Source organism: Mustelus asterias, chromosome 1 (genome assembly GCF_964213995.1).
Source record: "Mustelus asterias chromosome 1, sMusAst1.hap1.1, whole genome shotgun sequence".
Lineage (NCBI taxonomy): Eukaryota > Metazoa > Chordata > Chondrichthyes > Carcharhiniformes > Triakidae > Mustelus > Mustelus asterias.
In genome coordinates, this window is record NC_135801.1 from 164798127 (window position 1) to 164815606 (window position 17480).

Consider the following 17480-nt stretch of genomic DNA (forward strand, 5'->3'; position numbering starts at 1 on the left):
TCTCCACACCCTCTCACCCCCAAATGATCAAGTGTGTTTAACATCGAGACTCAAAACAAATGACACCAGATAAAACGGTGCACATTACTGAGGCTAAAACATTGTCTGATTTCAAGAAGAAATTAGATATTGCTTTTGGGGCTAAAGGGATCAAGGATATGGGAGATGGGCGGGGGGGGGGGGGGGAGAAGAGAATCAGGATATTGAATTTGATGATCAGCCATGATCAAAATGAATGATGGAGCAGGCTCGAAGGGCCTACTCCTGCTTCTAGTTTCTGTCTATTATGCACAAATTAAGTGTAACACTACACATATTCCTAATTTCTCACAGGTCAGCATTCACATTTTATGGGAAGTATGAGGTCAACGACTTCCAAATTTCAGGCAATATTCATTGATACACATTTGAGTCACCACTAATCTTAAATTTATTGAAACAAAATATTATTGAATTTAATACATTTAAATGAATTTTAAAATAAAGATTAATTTGGAACCCATTTGTCACCCAGGGAAAATAGTATTGAGAATAAAATACAAACGTAATTATATCTGTGGCTAAAAGTATGAGTCTTTAAGAATTTAATCCAACACTTAAAATTTGTTAAGCACAGCTGAATCATAAATTACTTAATGATATTAAAACAGTCCTATTAACAGATTTTCCAACTCCCATGGTAAAACAGAAATGAAAGCATATTTTTTTCTAACAGTAAGATGGCTTAATTATCTTCCTTCATATTTTACCAACAGTTTCTCTAATTAATTAAAACTGTTAAAGAGTTCACTTAAGGACCACACTGACGAAACATGTTATCATTTTTAATATTTTTGGAGTTTGTTATTTTGTGGCTGTGTGTCTGTGTGTGTACATTATTTAATTAAGCAGGGAGACCGACTGTCTAAAAGGCTGAGAACATCAAAGAAGTCGAGGTGTGAAAAGTATGCACTTGAAGTAAATATGGCAAAGTGAATATTCCATAAATAAACCATGTGTAAAATTTGCATTTGGAGAGAAAGAAAGTTTGTTGCATTCAGTTGTTAAACTTCAAAGAGATGCAAAAAGGGTTTATAACTTGGAAAGGGTCATAGGTAAATGAGGCAAGATTATTACATTTTATTTGACCTGAAAGTGGGGGCAATAGACAGAGGGAAATATTGTATATTCTGGGAAGGTTAAGTCTCAAAAGAAGGGCTATGAACAATGGACTCAAACACGAAAGAGGCAAAAGAATACTCAAAGAGAATCCAGACAATCCCTACAGTACAGGAGGCTATTCTGAAGGTGGACAAGTCCCCGGGCCCGGATGGAATGCATCCCAGGGTACTGAAAGAAATGTCAGAGGTAATAGCGGATGCGTTAGTGGTTATTTATCAAAATTCGTTGGATTCTGGGGTAGTGCCGGCGGATTGGAAAACGGCTAATGTTACGCCGCTGTTTAAAAAAGGAAATAGACAAAAGGCGGGTAACTACAGGCCGGTTAGCTTAACGTCTGCAGTTGGGAAAATGCTGGAATCCATCATTAAAGAAGAAATAGCAGGCCATCTGGATAAGAATGGTTCGATTAAGCAGGCGCAGCATGGATTCATGAGGGGAAAGTCGTACTTGACGAACTTGTTGGATTTTTATGAAGATGTGACTAGTGCGGTTGACGGAGGGGAACTGGTGGGTGCGGTGTTTTTGGATTTCCAAAAGGCGTTTGATAAGGTGCCTCACAAAAGGTTGCTGAAGAAGATTGGGTCACACGGAGTTGGAGGTAGGGTGTTAGTGTGGATTGGGGATTGGCTATCCGACAGGAAGCAGAGAGCCGGAATAAATGGGTGCTTTTCTGGTTGCCAGATGGTAACTAGTGGCGTGCCGCAGGGATCGGTACTGGGGCCTCAACTATTTACCATTTATATAGACGATCTGGAGGAGGGGACTGAGTGTAGGGTAACAAAGTTTGCAGACGACACAAAAATAAGTGGAAAAGTGAATCGTGTGGAGGGTCTGCAGAGAGATTTGGACAGGCTGAGTGAGTGGGCAAGGATCTGGCAGATGGAGTATAACGTTGACAAATGCAAGGTTATTCACTTTGGAGGAAATAATAGCAAATTGGATTATTATCTAAATGGAAAAAAATTACAACATGCAAAGGGACCTGGGGGTCCTTGTGCATGAGACGCAAAAACCCAGTCTGCAGGTGCAACAGGTGATCAGGAAGGCAAATGGGATGTTGACCTATATCGCAAGGGGGATAGAATATAAAAGCAGAGATGTCTTGCTGCATCTGTACAGGGCATTGGTGAGGCTGCAGCTGGAATACTGTGTGCAGTATTGGTCCCCTTATTTGCCGAAGGATATATTGGCCTTGGAGGGAGTGCAGAGAAGGTTCACCAGGTTGATACCAGAGATGAGGGGTGTTGATTATGAGGAGGGACTGAGCAGATTGGGTTTGTACTCGTTGGCTGAGGGGGGATCTTATAGAGACCTATAAGATAATGAAGGGGCTGGATAGGGTAGAGGTGGAGAGATTCTTTCCACTTAGAAAGGAAACTAGAACTAGAGGGCACAGCCTCAAAATAAAGGGGGGTCAGTTTAGGACAGAGTTGAGGAGGAACTTCTTCTCTCAAAGAGGGTGGTGAATCTCTGGAATTCTCTGCCCACTGAAGTGGTGGAGGCTACCTCGTTGAAAATGTTTAAATCACGGATAGATAGATTCCTGATCGGTAAGCGAATTAGGGGTTATAGGGATCAGGCGAGTAAGTGGAACTGATCCACTTCAGATCAACCATGAGCTTATTGAATGGCGGGGCAGGCTCGAGGGGCTAGATGGCCTACTCCTGCTCCTATTTCTTATGTTCTTATGTTGTCGGCCCATCGTATCTGCACCAATTCCCCGAGAGGGCATTTTACCTAAGCCCAGCCCATGCCCTATCCCCATAAACCCACACATTTACCACTCTAATCCCCCTAACCTATATATCTTGGGACATTGAGGAGCAATTCAGCATTGCTAATCCGCCTAACTTGCACATCTTTGGACTGTGGGAGGAAACCAGAGCTACCAGAGGAAATCCATGCAGACAGAGAGAGAACATGGCAAATGCGGCACAGTGACCCAAGGCTGGATCAAACTTGGGTCCCTGCCTCTGTGAGAGGTTGGGAACTATATTTGACAATGGCCATGTGAGACCTCACAAGGTGTTACTCTGTGCTGAAAAAGACCAGGGAAGAAGCAAAGTGAGATTGTTTTCCAACCAACCAAGAAAAGTGCCTATTTTTTTCAGAAAGCAGGGTTTTGTAAGTTTTTTGAATTTCCACAGCAGAGTGGGATAGAGTGAGAAGCTTTGTGACATATATTCCCTACAGCAATAGTGGATTTGCCTTGTGGTAATATTACTGGATTTTTATAGTTAAACATATGGCCTATTTGTGAGTCTAACCAAGTAGGAAGTCTTTTTGGGGGAATGTTCTGTAAGACTAATTTTAACTGTGTAAATGCAACTTGTGTGTTTAACATAGAAACAATAGAAGCAGGAGGCCATTCGGCTCTTGAGGCCTGCTCCGCCGCCATTCATTATAATCATGACTGATCATCCAACTCAATAGCCTGATCCTGCCGTACCACCATATCCTTTGAGCCCCTTCACCCCAAGTGCTATATCTAACTGTTTCTTGAAAACATAGCATGTTTTGGCCTCAACTACTTTCTGGGGTAGTGAATTCCGCAGCCTGACCACTCTCCGAGTGAAGAAATCTCTTCTCGTCTCAGTTGTAAAATGGTCTACCCTGTATCCTCAGCCTGCAGCCCCTGGCTCTGGACACCCCCATCATTGGGAACGTCTTTTTGCATCTGCTCTGTCCAGTGCTGATAGAATTTTATAGGTTTCTATAAGAGCGCCCCCCCCCGCCTCATCTTTTAAGTCCAGTGAATACAATCCTAACCGACTCAATCTCTAGTTCTCTTTTGTTAATAAATGTTTTAATCCCAAAAGTGTTACTGGAATTTGTGGCTTCTGAATTCAGTAAACGTGTCTTGTTACCAAAATACAAAAAGAAAAAAATTGTGAAATGTAGCCCAAGCTTCCCTTTGGGAAGCAAGTAAGTAACGTGGCAAGTAATATCTACCAGATCATAACACCACTCTTCCAGCTATTGTTAGCATTCACTAGTCTTCACAGGTCAGCTAAGAAATTCTTTCAAAAAAATCTTAAAACAGCTAAGAGTTTGACTTTTTAAATAAATCAAATTATTGGTGTCCTTAATAAAACAGAACTAGGAAACCACAGATTCTGTTCTGGTTCCAAACTTTATGCAATCCTCATCACATTATCTTCCTTCCTCAAAGGTATTTGTGAGTTATATAGTATAAAACGCAGTGTGTTTTAAGTAAACAATATAAAGTAAATTATTCTATTTCCTTTTAAAAGCCTGACTTCACTTGTGGGGAAAATCCTAGACACCATTATCAAAGATTTTACAGCACAGCACTTGGAAAGCAGAGATAGAATCGGACAGAGTCAGCATGGATATACGAAAGGGAAATCATGCTTGACAAATCTACTGGAATTCTTCGCGGTTGTAACTAGTAGAATTGATGAGGGGAAGCAAGTAGATGTGGTTTATTTGGACTTTCTAAAGGCTTTTAACAAAGTCCCACATAAGAGATTAGTGTATAAAATTAAAATGCATGCGACGGGGGGTAGCGTTTTGAGACCGATAGAAAACTTGTTGACAGACAGGAAACAAAGAACACTATCTTTTTCCAAAATAGAAGGCAATGACTAGTGGGATAACGCAACAATCAGTGCTAGGAACCCTGCTATTCACAGTATATATTAATGATTTAGATGAGGGAACTAAATGTTAAATCTCCAAATTTGCAGATGACACAAAGCTGGGTGGGAGGGTGAGCTGTGAGGAGAATGCAGAGATGCTTCAGTGTGATTTGGACAAGCTGAGTGGGTGGACAAATGCAGATGCAGTATAATGTGGATAAATATAAGGTTGTCCACTTCGGTTGCAAAAAAATAGGAAGGCAGATTATTATCTGAATGGCTATAAACTAAGAGAGGGGAATGTGCAACAAGGCCTGGGTGTCCTCATACACCAGTTGCTGAAGGTAAGCATGCAGGTCCATAATTTCTACAGTACATTACATGTCCATGAGGGTTGCTTAGGATATTTTTCTACATTAAAGGTTGGCATACAAGTGCAAATTGTTATTTTTAAATCAGTTCCCCACTTGACACTTACCTGGAGTCTGCCATCTAGCGTTCTCTGTATTGTGACACACTTGCTGGGATGAGCTCCATTTGTTGTTATAGCTGTGATCAGTGAATCAAGCTCATCTTTTTTCTCTTTCAGCTTTTTCACCAAGCTTTCAATCGCTCTTTTAGCAAAAGTTTCACTTTCTCCACCTTGTCGATGACACATCAAGCTATGCACAATGCTCAGGCATGCATCGTTACTGGTTGGGGTGTTGGTGATCGACATGTTGCTGATCTTGTATCAGTTTCACCCCCTCAAAAACACAATCTTTCTGTGTTAACAAGTTCTTCCACAGTTAAGAAATGGGGCCCCCTTGCAGCAACTGTTCCTGTGTCCTAAAAGGCACACCACCAGATGTCTCAATTGTAGCCAGAACTTCAGCGGAAGCAAAGCAGCAGCTTTTAAGAGTTCCTTAGAGCAACCTTGAAAACAAAAGCACAGATAGAACATGTAACACACAACATAGAGTCATAGAGGTTTACAGCAGTGAAACAGGCCCTTCGGCCCAACTTGTCCATGCCGCCCTTTTTAAAATAAAAACCCCTAAACTAATCCCAATTGCCCGCATTTGGCCCATATCCCTCTATACCCATCGTACCCATGTAACTATCTAAATGCTTTTTAAAAGACAAAATTGTACCCGCCTCTACTACTACCTCTGGCAGCTTGTTCCACATAAATTGTTCACACAACTCATTTTAATATAATTTAAAGCATTACAATTGTTTACAAATATTTTGATGTACAAAATTCTCCTATCTGCAACTGAGTTTCTGGAAACATTCTGATAGAAACCTTTTGGATTTTATTTTTTTCTCTTGAAGATTGATTTATATGGGAATACACTCTCGTAACCTCCCAGCAAATCACTCAAGTAGCCACTGTAGATTTACAAACCATGGCAGGAAGGATCAAGAGATTATCTGACTACTGAATGCTTCACAGTTAAAGGTTAATATTGTTCTAACCCAATGGTCAGACAGGTCCACTTTCCAACATAAATTCACAGAACAGTAATTATGAAGAAACTCAGGATAACTTCTCCTAATTTGTCCAGACAATAATACGTATTAAATAATTTACTGGTTCTAATCTTAGCTAAAACAGTTAGCACATAAAGGATCAGATTATCCAATTCTTCCTGGACTACATGGCTTGTTTTGACAGTGGGTTTTGCTTTTTATCAGTTAAATTTCATGGAGAGTTTAAATTAAAAAAGAGCAATCATGAAATGTTCAAGATATTCACATCATATTCTGGAACCAGAAATTTGCTGGGAAATGCAATAAATACCAATGGAAAGGAACATGTCCATTTTGGCAGGGAAATTTTTTTTAAAAGCATATGATCTAAATGGTGAGAGATTGTAGAGCTCTGAAAGTGCAGAGGAATCCGGGTGTCCTAGTGCATGAATCACAAAAGGCTAGTATGCAGGTACAGCAAGTAATTAAGCAAATTAAAATTCTCTGGATTAATAGCCCAGACCCAGGAAAAGAGAAACTAAGTTAAAGTTTCAGATCAACGACTGTTCACCAGAACAGGAAGATATTTTAAGTACAGAGCCAGGGATAACAATAGGTAGGAAAACAGGGTACAATGAAGGAAAATAAAAGCAAGATCTGTGATACAATGTAAGGAAGGAGTAAATGGCAAAAGGGACGATGGTGCAAGCCAAGATGCAGCGATGATAATTGGACAATTATATAAACAAAAGATACTGCACTTCCAGAGGTGCAAATAGTACAGCAGAGTGGTAAAGTTAGAGGGAAGAATAGAAAGTCTTGTGAAGCGAAGAGGCATGCCTTGGCCTGAAAATGTGATGGAACACCCCAGCAGTCGTGTTTCAACACGGACTCTGCATGTCAAGCATCAGTGCACACCTCCTTCACTCACTGGTGCCACCATTCTCCATTATTAGTAGCTGTTGTTCAAGAGAAAATGAAAGTATTTGTTAAATTCTAAACTTAATCAGGTCGGAAGGCAGTGGAGTGCCTAGTACAAAGATAATTTGATGTTCCTGGTGCTTTCTTGGAACAGTGTGGGAGGCCAAGGACAGATGTCAGGAGTGAGTTGGAGAATTGGAAGTGTCAGCAGTTGATAAGGGTCGCAAAGAAGACATTAACCTGAATTGCCAATGTTGATTAGAAATCATAGAAATCATAGAAAACCTGCTACATTTGCATATTGAAAATAGATATGTTTTGTTGCATCATAGGATGCACTTTAATATAAGCAGGAGTTTTTATAAGCAGGTCAATTAGTAACTTGAAAGATTTACTTGCTGTTGATCACTCATTTTTTGTTATCTTTAATTCAGAGCAGAGCTGAAAATATTGAGGGTAGCGGGCCATTTTATCTTAAAAGGAGATATCTATAATGAATGAAGTATTTTTATGATCACATTTACAATTGGAGAAGTGCAAATGTATTAGTTATACACTGAGCAACAGGTTCAATCCTTTTTGGGTTTATAACAGAGAAAAAATGACTTTCAAAAAGAAATAGCTTTCATACTTCATTGACGTATAAAAAAATTAAATCTCTATTTTAATCCAACATTTTGATATATTCTTTTTCTATTCCTTAACGGCAGGAATTCTTGCCAGTGATCCATACAACAGCTAAAATTATTGAATTTAGGAATATAGGAATAGGCCATTAAACCACCTCCAATATCCCCCAACATCATCATGCAAGCCTGTTCCGCCATCCAATTAGATCATGAGGACCTGCAACTTCCAAACTTCACCTCAGACTATGACGAATAAAAATCTATCAATCTCAGTTTGAAAATTTAACAATTGACTCTAGCAACAAATGTCATTTATGAGAGTTCCAGACTTCTACCACCTTTGCATGAAGCGTTTCCAAATGGTCTAATTTTTTTGACTAACCCCCTAGTCTTAAGACTCCCCAAGCAACAAAAGTAATTTCTCCAATCAACCTATACAATTCCCTTAATTTCTTGTAAACTTCAATCAAATAACTGTGCAACTTTCTAAATTCCAGGACACAACCGTAGTTTTGTGTAATCACTCATAATTTAACCCTTGACAGCCAGAAATCATTCTGATAAATAAAAGCAAAATACTGCGGATGCTGGAAACTTGAAATAAAAGCAGCAAATGTTGGATAAACTCAGCAGGTCTGGTAGCATCAGTGGAGAGAAACAGAGTTAACATTGTGTTCAAATGGTCCTTCTGCAGAACTGAAGAAAAGTAGAAATGTAATGAATTATATTGTAGGAGGTGGGACAAAATAGAAGAACTGTGGCAGGCCAGGGCAAAGGAGAGATTGACAAAGCTGTCGACATAATACAAAGGGGAGTGCTAATGGTGCCATTAAGGAATGAAGAGTGCTAATAATGGCAAAAAGTAAGATAACAGAATGTCAAGATGGAGGGGAACATTCAGTCTAAAGTTGCTGAACTCACTTGAGAGTCCAGAAGGCTGTAAATGTGCCTCATCAGAAAATGTGTTGTTCTTCTAGTTTGCGCAGAACTTCACTGAAGCGCTGCAGAAGGCCTAGTATGGACACATGGGCATGATGGCAAGATGCTGAGTTGGAGTACTTGGAGTACTGTGCTCAATTCTGGTTGCCTCATTACAGGAAGGATGTGGAAAAGATTGAAAGGGTGCAGAGGCGATTTACAAGGATGTTGCCTGGATTGAGTGGCATGCCTTATGAGGATAGGCTGAGGGAGCTCGGTCTTTTCTCCTTGGAGAGACGTAGGATGAGAGGAGACCTAATAGAGGTATACAAGATGTTGAGAGGCATAGATCGGGCGGACTCTCAGAGGCTTTTTCCCAGGGTGGAAATGGTTGCTACGAGAGGACACAGGTTTAAGGTGCTGGGGGGTAGGTACAGGGGAGATGTTAGGGGGAAGTTTTTCACACAGAGGGTGGTGGGCGAGTGGAATCGGTTGCCGTCAGTGGTGGTGGAGGCAAACTCAATAGGGTCTTTTAAGAGACTCCTGGATGAGTACATGGGACTTAATAGGATGGAGGGTTATAGGTAGGCCTAAAAGGTAGGGATATGTTCAGCACAACTTGTGGGGCCGAAGGGCCTGTTTTGTGCTGTAGTTTTTCTATGTTTCTATGAAATGGCAAGTGACCAGAAGATTGGGGCCATGCTTGCGGATGGAGTGAAGGTGTTCTGCAAAGTGGTCACCCAGTCTGCATTTAGTCTCCCTAATGTAGAGGAGACTGCATTGGGAGCAGCAAATACTGTAGACCAAGTTGAAGAAGATGCAAGTGAAATGCTGCATCACCTGAGTGTTTGGGTCTGTAGTAACAAAAACTCCAGGTGACCACCTATGAAAAGGCAGCTATTTATTTACAAACAGAAAATCTATTTGCAGGATGCAGTAACAGCAATCCAGCTAGACTCTCAGTCCAGACAAAAACTATGGGCTTAAAGCACATACTCTCCTTTAACCCGTGTGTGCTGCCATCCTATTTTTTACAAGAAGCCATGTGGCCTCCGAGATTCACTGCGACATCCTTCTTTGTTCAGGTCTCCTATTGTATATTGATATCCCAATCTATTCAGAGACTTCCTTTTACGCAAGTGTGACCAAGTATCACCGGTTATTTTTTTCTTATTTTATTTATTAGTGTCACAAGTAGGCTTAATTAACACTGCAATAAAGCTACTGTGAAAATCTCCTAGCCGCCACACTCTAGCGCCTGTTTGGGTACACTGTGGGAGAATTTAGCATGGCCAATGCACCTAACGAGCGTGTCTTTCGGATTGTAGGAGGAAACCGGAGCACCCGAAGGAAACCCATGCAGACACAGGGAGAACGTGCAAACTCCGCACAGACAGTGACCCAAGCCGGGAACTGAACCCGGGTCCCTGGCACTGTGAGGCAGCAGTGCTAACCACTGTGCCAACAGGGCCTCTCCCTGGAGGTTGTCTTGCTCAAGCCAGCCTCCCCATTTGTTTTTCCTGGTACCAGTACACACTCTGCTGCTGTCTCTTTGGCTCCCATGGCAACAGACTCTGGATTCACAGTGGCTTGTTCCCAACACTTCAATCAGTACTATTAGCGGGCATGTCCGAGGTTGGCGACACTACCGGCTCTGGAGACTCTTCTTTTCCTCTAATGGTCTAAATGTTTGCTCAGGATCTCATCCTGGATGTGTACCACATATGATGTATACGGTGAGGCCACACCTGGAGTGCTGTGTACAATTTTGGTCTCCTTACTTGAGAAAGGATATACTGGCACTGGAGGAGGTGCAGAGGAGATTCATTAGGTTGATTCCAGAGTTGAGGGGGTTGGCTTTTGAGGAGAGACTGAGTAGACTGGGGCTATACTCATTGGAATTCAGAAGAATGAGGGGAGATCTTATAGAATCATATAAGATTATGAAGAGAATAGATAAGATAGCAGGGAAGTTGTTTCCTGGCAGGTGAAACTAGAACGAGGGGGCATGGCCTCAAAATAAGGACTGAGTTAAGGAGGCATTTCTTCACCCAAAGGGTTGTGAATCTGTGGAATTCCCTGTCCAGTGAAGCAGTTGAGGCTATCTCATTGAATGTTTTTAAGGCAAGGATAGATAAATTTTTGAACAGTAAAGGAATTAAGGGTTATGGTAAGCAGGCGGGTAAGTGGAGCTGAGTCCACGAAAAGATCAGTCATGATCTTATTGAATGGTGGAGCAGGTTCAAGGGGCCAGATGGCCTACTTCTGCTCCTAGTTCTTGTGATATGTAGCCCTGTCTTTGCTACGATGATTCCCGAGACCCAGCTAGAACTACTCCCAAAGTTCCTTATGAAAACTGGGCTGTTCACCTCTCTGCCTTTGAGTCATGATTTATTTTTTGAATGTCTTGCCCAGACTACCCTTTCCACCAAATTTGGAAACATTAGGCTCAGTCCGGTACGCAACTGTCGTCCCATTAGCAGTTCAGCCAGGGCTATGCCAGTCGCCGAGTGTGGAGTGGTCCTATAGGCTAATAAAAATCATGCAATCTTGGTATCTATGGACGCTGGTAACTGCTTCTTCCTTCCAGATTTCAATGCTTGCACAGCCTGTTTGCAAACCAGTTTGATGACGGGTGGTATGGTGCTGTTTTAATGCCAAGTCCTGTAATACCTGCACATGGCTTCAGGATCTATGTATATCCAAGCTTGAAGCCCCTTTATTTTTCCTTGCTCTCCTTGAAAAACCTTGGGATATCTTTGGATGACCTGGCATAGGCTCCCCACACTTCATTTGAATACCTTTATCCAACTCAATTTAATGCGTTGGAGCCAGTCGCGGCCCATGAAACTTGGTCCTTGTCCCAATATAGCAAGCGGGAGCTGGGCTGATTGCTGTCCGCAGAATACCAGAGTCATCATAGTCCCCTTGATTTTAAGTGTCTCTCTGGTATATGTTTAGGCAAGGGTAGGGAATATTTGCTTTATTTCTTTTTTTTTGTAATCTTAAAAGTTTTTAAACTTAAAGGGTTTAGCCATGGCAGGAGAGCTCAAAGCTGTGGTTTGCTCTTCTTGCTCCATATGGGAGACCAGACATATGGGAGACCAGGCACATTGCCAATGCCCAGAGCCAGCATGTGTGCAGGAAGAATGTCCAGCTGCAGCTCCTGGAAACTGGAAAAAGTTTCGGAGCTGGGAAAGCAACTGGGGACACTGGGGAGTATCCACAAGTCTGAGAACATTGTGGATAGCACATTTAGAGAGGTGGTCACACCACAGCTGAAGGGACTTGAGGAAGGAAGAGAATGGATAACCACAGAAATGTACAGGCAGTCCAAGAGATGTAGGTATTTCAGGAGTCCCTTGGGGTCTTGCTCGCAAATCAGTATCCATTTTGGAGGCTGATGAAGCTGGTTCCTCCAGGGAGTGCAGATAAGCTAATCCCAATTGCCCGCATTTGGCCCATATCCCTCTATATCCATCTTATCCATGTAACTATCTAAATGCTTTTTAAAAGACAAAATTGTACCCATCTCTACTACTACCTCTGGCAGCTTGTTCCAGCCACTCACCACCCTCTGTGAAAAAATTGCCCCTCTGGACCCTTTTGTATCTCTCCCCTCTCACCTTAAACCTATGCCCTCTAGTTTTAGACTCCCCTACCTTTGGGAAAAGATATTGACTATCTAGCTGATCTATGCCCCTCATTATTTTATAGACCTCTATAAGGTCACCTCTCAGCCTCCTATGCTCCAGAGAAAAAAGTCCCAGTCTATCCAGCCTCTCCTTATAACTCAAACCATCAAGTCCCAGTAGCATCCTAGTAAATCTTTTCTGCACTCTTTCTAGTTTAATAATATCCTTTCTATAATAGGGTGACCAGAACTGCACACAGTATTCCTGGATGAGGAAGTGGAAGGATGGGTTGGCAAGTTTGCTGATGACACAAAGGTTGGTGGTGTTGTGGACAGTGTAGAGGGATGTCAGCAGTTGCAACGAGACTTAGGTAAGATGCAAGACTGGGCAGAGAAGTGGCAGATGGACTTCAACCCAGATAAGTGTGTGGTGGTTCATTTTGGCAGGTCGAATAGGATGAAAGAATATAATATTACGGGTAAGACGCTTGGCGGTGTGGAAGATCAGAAGGATCTTGGGGTCCGGGTTCATAGGACGCTCAAAGCAGCGTTGCAGGTAGAGGCTGTGGCTAAGAAGGCGTATGGAATACTGGCCTTTATCAATAGAGGAATTGAGTTTAGAAATCGGGAGATAATGCTGCAGCTGTATAGGACCCTCGTCAGACCCCACCTGGAGTACTGTGCCCAGTTCTGGTCGCCTCATTACAGAAAGGATGTGGAAGCCATAGAAAGGGTGCAGAGGAGATTTACAAGGATATTGCCTGGATTAGGTGGCATGCCTTATGAGGATAGGTTGAGAGAGCAAGGTCTTTTCTCCTTGGAGAAGCGAAGGATGAGAGGTGACCTGATAGAGGTGTATAAGATGTTGAGAGGTATTGTACATTTGGAATATTGTGTGCAGTTCTGGTCACCTCACTATAAGAAGGATGTGGAAGCGCTGGAAAGAGTGCAGAGATTTACCAGGATGCTGCCTGGTTTGGAGGGTAGGTCTTATGAGGAAAGGTTGAGGGAGCTAGGGCTGTTCTCTCTGGAGCGGAGGAGGCTGAGGGGAGACTTAATCGAGGTTTATAAAATGGTGAAGGGGATAGATAGAGTGAACGTTCAAAGACTATTTCCTCGGGTGGATGGAGCTATTACAAGGGGGCATAACTATAGGGTTCATGGTGGGAGATATAGGAAGGATATCAGAGGCAGGTTCTTTACGCAGAGAGTGGTTGGGGTGTGGAATGGACTGCCTGCAGTGATAGTGGAGTCAAACACTTTAGGAACATTTAAGCAGTTATTGGATAGGCACATGGAGCACACCAGGATGATAGGGAGTGGGATAGCTTGATCTTGGTTTCAGATAAAGCTCGGCACAACATCGTGGGCCGAAGGGCCTGTTCTGGGCTGTACTGTTCTATGTTCTATGATAGAGTGGATTCTCAGAGGCTTTTACCCAGGGCTGAAATGGTTGCCACAAGAGGTCACAGGTTTAGGGTGCTGGGCAGTAGGTACAGAGGAGATGTTAGGGGTAAGTTTTTCACTCAAAGGGTGGTGGGTGCGTGGAATCAGCTCTGGTAGTGGTGGTGGAGGCGGATTTGATAGGGTCTTTTAAGAGACTTTTGGATAAGTTCATGGAAGTTAGTAAGATAGAGGGTTATAGGTAAGCCTAGTAGGTAGGGACATGTTCGGCGCAACTTGTAGGCCGAAGGGCCTGTTTGTGCTGTAGCTTTTCTATGTTCTATGTGTGGCCGTACCAATGTCTTGTACAACTTCAACAAGACATCCCAACTCCTGTATTCAGTGTTCTAACCGATGAAACCAAGCCTGCCGAATGCCTTCTTTACCACTCTGTCCACCTGTGACTTCACTTTCAAGGAGCTACGAACATGTACCCCTAGATCTCTTTGTTCTGTAACTCTCCCCAGTGCCCTCAGAGTCAGAGGGTGTACAGCTGTATTAAGTTTCAAGGGAGTAAGGCCAGGCTGGATGGCCTCTATTTGAATGCCAGGAGTGTTGCAGGTAAAACGGATGAGTTGAGGGCAATGATTGACAGATTGGAAGTGTGATATAGTAGCCATCACAGAGACATGGTTGAAGGAAGGACACGATTGGCAACTCAACATTCCGGGATATAGAACCTTCAGGTGAGACAGGGGAGGAGGTAAAAGAGGAGGAGGCATTGAAGGTTTTGAGGGTAGAGTTTAGGAATAAAAAAAAGGGGCAGCCACATTATTAGGTGTTTATTATAGACCCCCAGATAGTCAGAGGGATATTGAGGAACAAATATGTGCTCAGTTTGTGGAGGTGTGTAAAAACAACAATTGTGTTATTATATTAGGTGCTTTCAACTTTCCCAAAATTAATTGGGATATGCATAGTGTTAAAGGCTTGGATGCAATAGATTTCTTGAAACGTGTACAGGAGAACTTTTTAAAATCAATATGTGGATGATCCAACAAGGGAAGGAGCTGTGTGGACCTGATTCTGGGGAATGAAGTCAGACAGGTAGTTGAGATCCCAAAGAGGGGATATGAGAAAGCTCTAGCTGGTAAAAGTAGGGAAAATCCTAAGATATTCTATAAGTATATCAATGGGAAGAGGATAACCAGGGAAAGAGTAGGGCCTATTAGGGACGAAGGGGGCAATCTGTGGGTGGAGCCAGAGGACATTGGTAGAGTGTTGAATGAATACTTCACATCCATCTTCAGCCAAGAGAATGAGGACGATGGTATGGAATTCAGGCGGAGAGACTGAGGTTCTTGAGCAAATTGGCATAGGGAAGGACAGGATACTGGAGGTGCTGGCAGCCTTAAAAGTGGATAAATCTCCAGGTCCAGTTGAATTGTGCCTCAGGCTGCTGTGGGAGGCAAGGGAGGAGATTGCAGGGGCTCTGACCCAAATTGTCAACTCCTCTCTGCCACAGAGGAGGTGCCAGACGACTGGAGAACAGCTAATGTGGTTCTGCTATTTAAGAAGGGTTGTAGAGATAAACCAGGGAACGACAGACCAGTGAGTCTCACGTCAGTGGTTGGGAAACTATTGGAGAAACTTCTGAAGGAGAACATCTATCTCCATTTTGAGAAGCAAAATTTGATCAGGGATGGTCAGCATGGCTTTGTCAGAGGGAAGTCATGTCTAATAAATCTGATTGAATTTTATGAGGTGGTGACCAGGTGTGTTGACGAGGGTAGTGCAGTCAATGTAGTTTATATGGATTTCAGCAAAGCCTTTGACAAGGTCCCACATGGATTACTTGTAAAGAAGGTAAATTCACATGGGAGACAGGGCATTTTGAAAAAGTGGATTCAAAATTGGCTCAGTTGTAGGAGACAGAGGGTGATGACAGAAGGGTACTTTAGTGACTGGAAGCCAATATCCAGTGGATGACCAATAATAGGGATCTGTGTTGGGCTCCCTATTATTGGTCATTTATATAAATGACATTGATGATTATGTGGGGGTAGGATTAGTAAGTTTGAGGATGACACAAAGATTGGACGGGTGGTTAACAGTGAGGTGGAGTGTCTTGGGCTATAAGATGTAGACGGAGTGGTCAAATGGGCAGATGGAATTTAACCAGAAAAGTGTGGATATTTGCCTTTATCAATCGAGGAATAGATTACAAAAGCAGGGAAGGCATGTCGGAGTTGTAGTGAACTTTGGTGAGGCTGAGGAGATTTACCAGGACGCTGCCTGGGATGGAACACTTAAGTGATGGAGAGAGGTTGGATAGGCTGACTGGGTTGTTTTCGTTGGGGTAGAGAAAACTGAGGGGCGACCTGATTGAATTGTACAAGATTTAGGGACATGGACAGAGTGGATAAGGAACAGCTGTTCCCCTTAGTTGAAAGGTCAGTCACAACGGGACACAGGTTCAAGGTGAGAGACAGGAGGTTAGGGGGGTTGTGAGGAAAAACTTTTTTACCCAAAGGATGATGATAGTCTAGAATGCACTGCTTGGAAGGGTGGCAGTGGCGGGGTTGTCTCACATCCTTTAAGAAGTATCTGGATGAGCACTTGGCACATCATAACATTCAGGGCTATGGGCCAAGTGCTGGCAGATAGGATTAGGTGGGAGTTCAGATGTTTCTAATGTGTCAGTGCGGACTCGATGGGCCGAAGGGCCTCTTCTGCGCTGTATGATTATATAAGTGGAAAGCTTGGCCGTTGTGTTCTTCAGCCTCAACAGTTGGAACCCATCCTGTACGTAATGGTAAATTTGTTCCCCTATGATGGTTGCCAAAGCCCCAGTGTCCACTCCCACTCTCAAAGGAAGTTCATTCACTTGCAATACCACGGTTATTGGGACCATTTTGCCCACGTCAATGTGGTTTGTCAACTCATTCCACTCAAGTGACGGACACTCCTCCATACTGCATACTGGCGCAGGAAAGGTTCTGCTAGTTTCTACAGCTGTGTCTCAAGTGATCCCTCCTACCACAACTGGAACATTCCATCTCGACACCAGCACTTCTCTGGGACATGATGACCCCCACATTTGCAACACTCATTAAAATTTGTTTGGTTGAAAAGATGGATTTTACCCCAGTTTTCTATTTCAGTCATTCTTCCTTTGTATGAATAGACATCCTCAATCCCAGTGTAATTTTGTGGTAATTTGGTAAGTTTAGTATATTCATTAGTGTCACAAGTAGGCTTACATTAACACAGCAATTAAGTTACTGTGAAAATCCCCTCATCGCCATATTCCGGTACCTGTTCTGGTACACTGAGGGAGAATTTAGCATGGCCAATGCACCGAATAAGCACACCTTTCGGACTGTCAGAATAAACCGGAACACCCAGAGGAAACCCATGCAGACACGAGCAGAAAGTGCAGACTCTGCACAGACAGTGACCCAAGCCGGGAATCGAACCCGGTCCCTGGCACTGTGAGGCAGCAGTGCTAACCACTGTGCCAACCTAAAAGTACAATAAAGGAGATTTGTTGTACAATAATTCAAGAGTTTGGGTGTCTTTGTCCACACCATCAATTGACCCGAGTTCAAAGGCAACAAAATTATCTGCTGTGTTTCATCTATGAAACAGTGACTACTCTTTGAAAGCAAATCATTGGCTGTAAAGTGCTTTGGGATGTTCTTAGATCATGAAAGGTATATATAAATGCAAGTCTTTCTAGTAAACTGACCTGGTGCTATTTAACATTTTTCATTT

At 42.8% G+C, this 17480-nt stretch overlaps 1 protein-coding gene across 6 annotated transcripts in view; it reads right to left on the minus strand.

The window, feature by feature from the left end:
* Nucleotides 1–17480, minus strand: part of LOC144499764 (mothers against decapentaplegic homolog 4) — a 99727-nt gene that overhangs the window by 60598 nt on the left and 21649 nt on the right. For all 6 annotated transcript variants that reach the window (XR_013498893.1, XM_078222200.1, XM_078222239.1 and 3 more), the window contains one exon: nucleotides 5242–5678. Coding sequence is in view for 5 of the 6 variants with exons in the window: in XM_078222200.1 (XP_078078326.1) it covers nucleotides 5242–5481 (240 nt within the window). In the remaining variant the exon portion in view is untranslated. The remainder of the gene's footprint in view (nucleotides 1–5241; nucleotides 5679–17480) is intronic.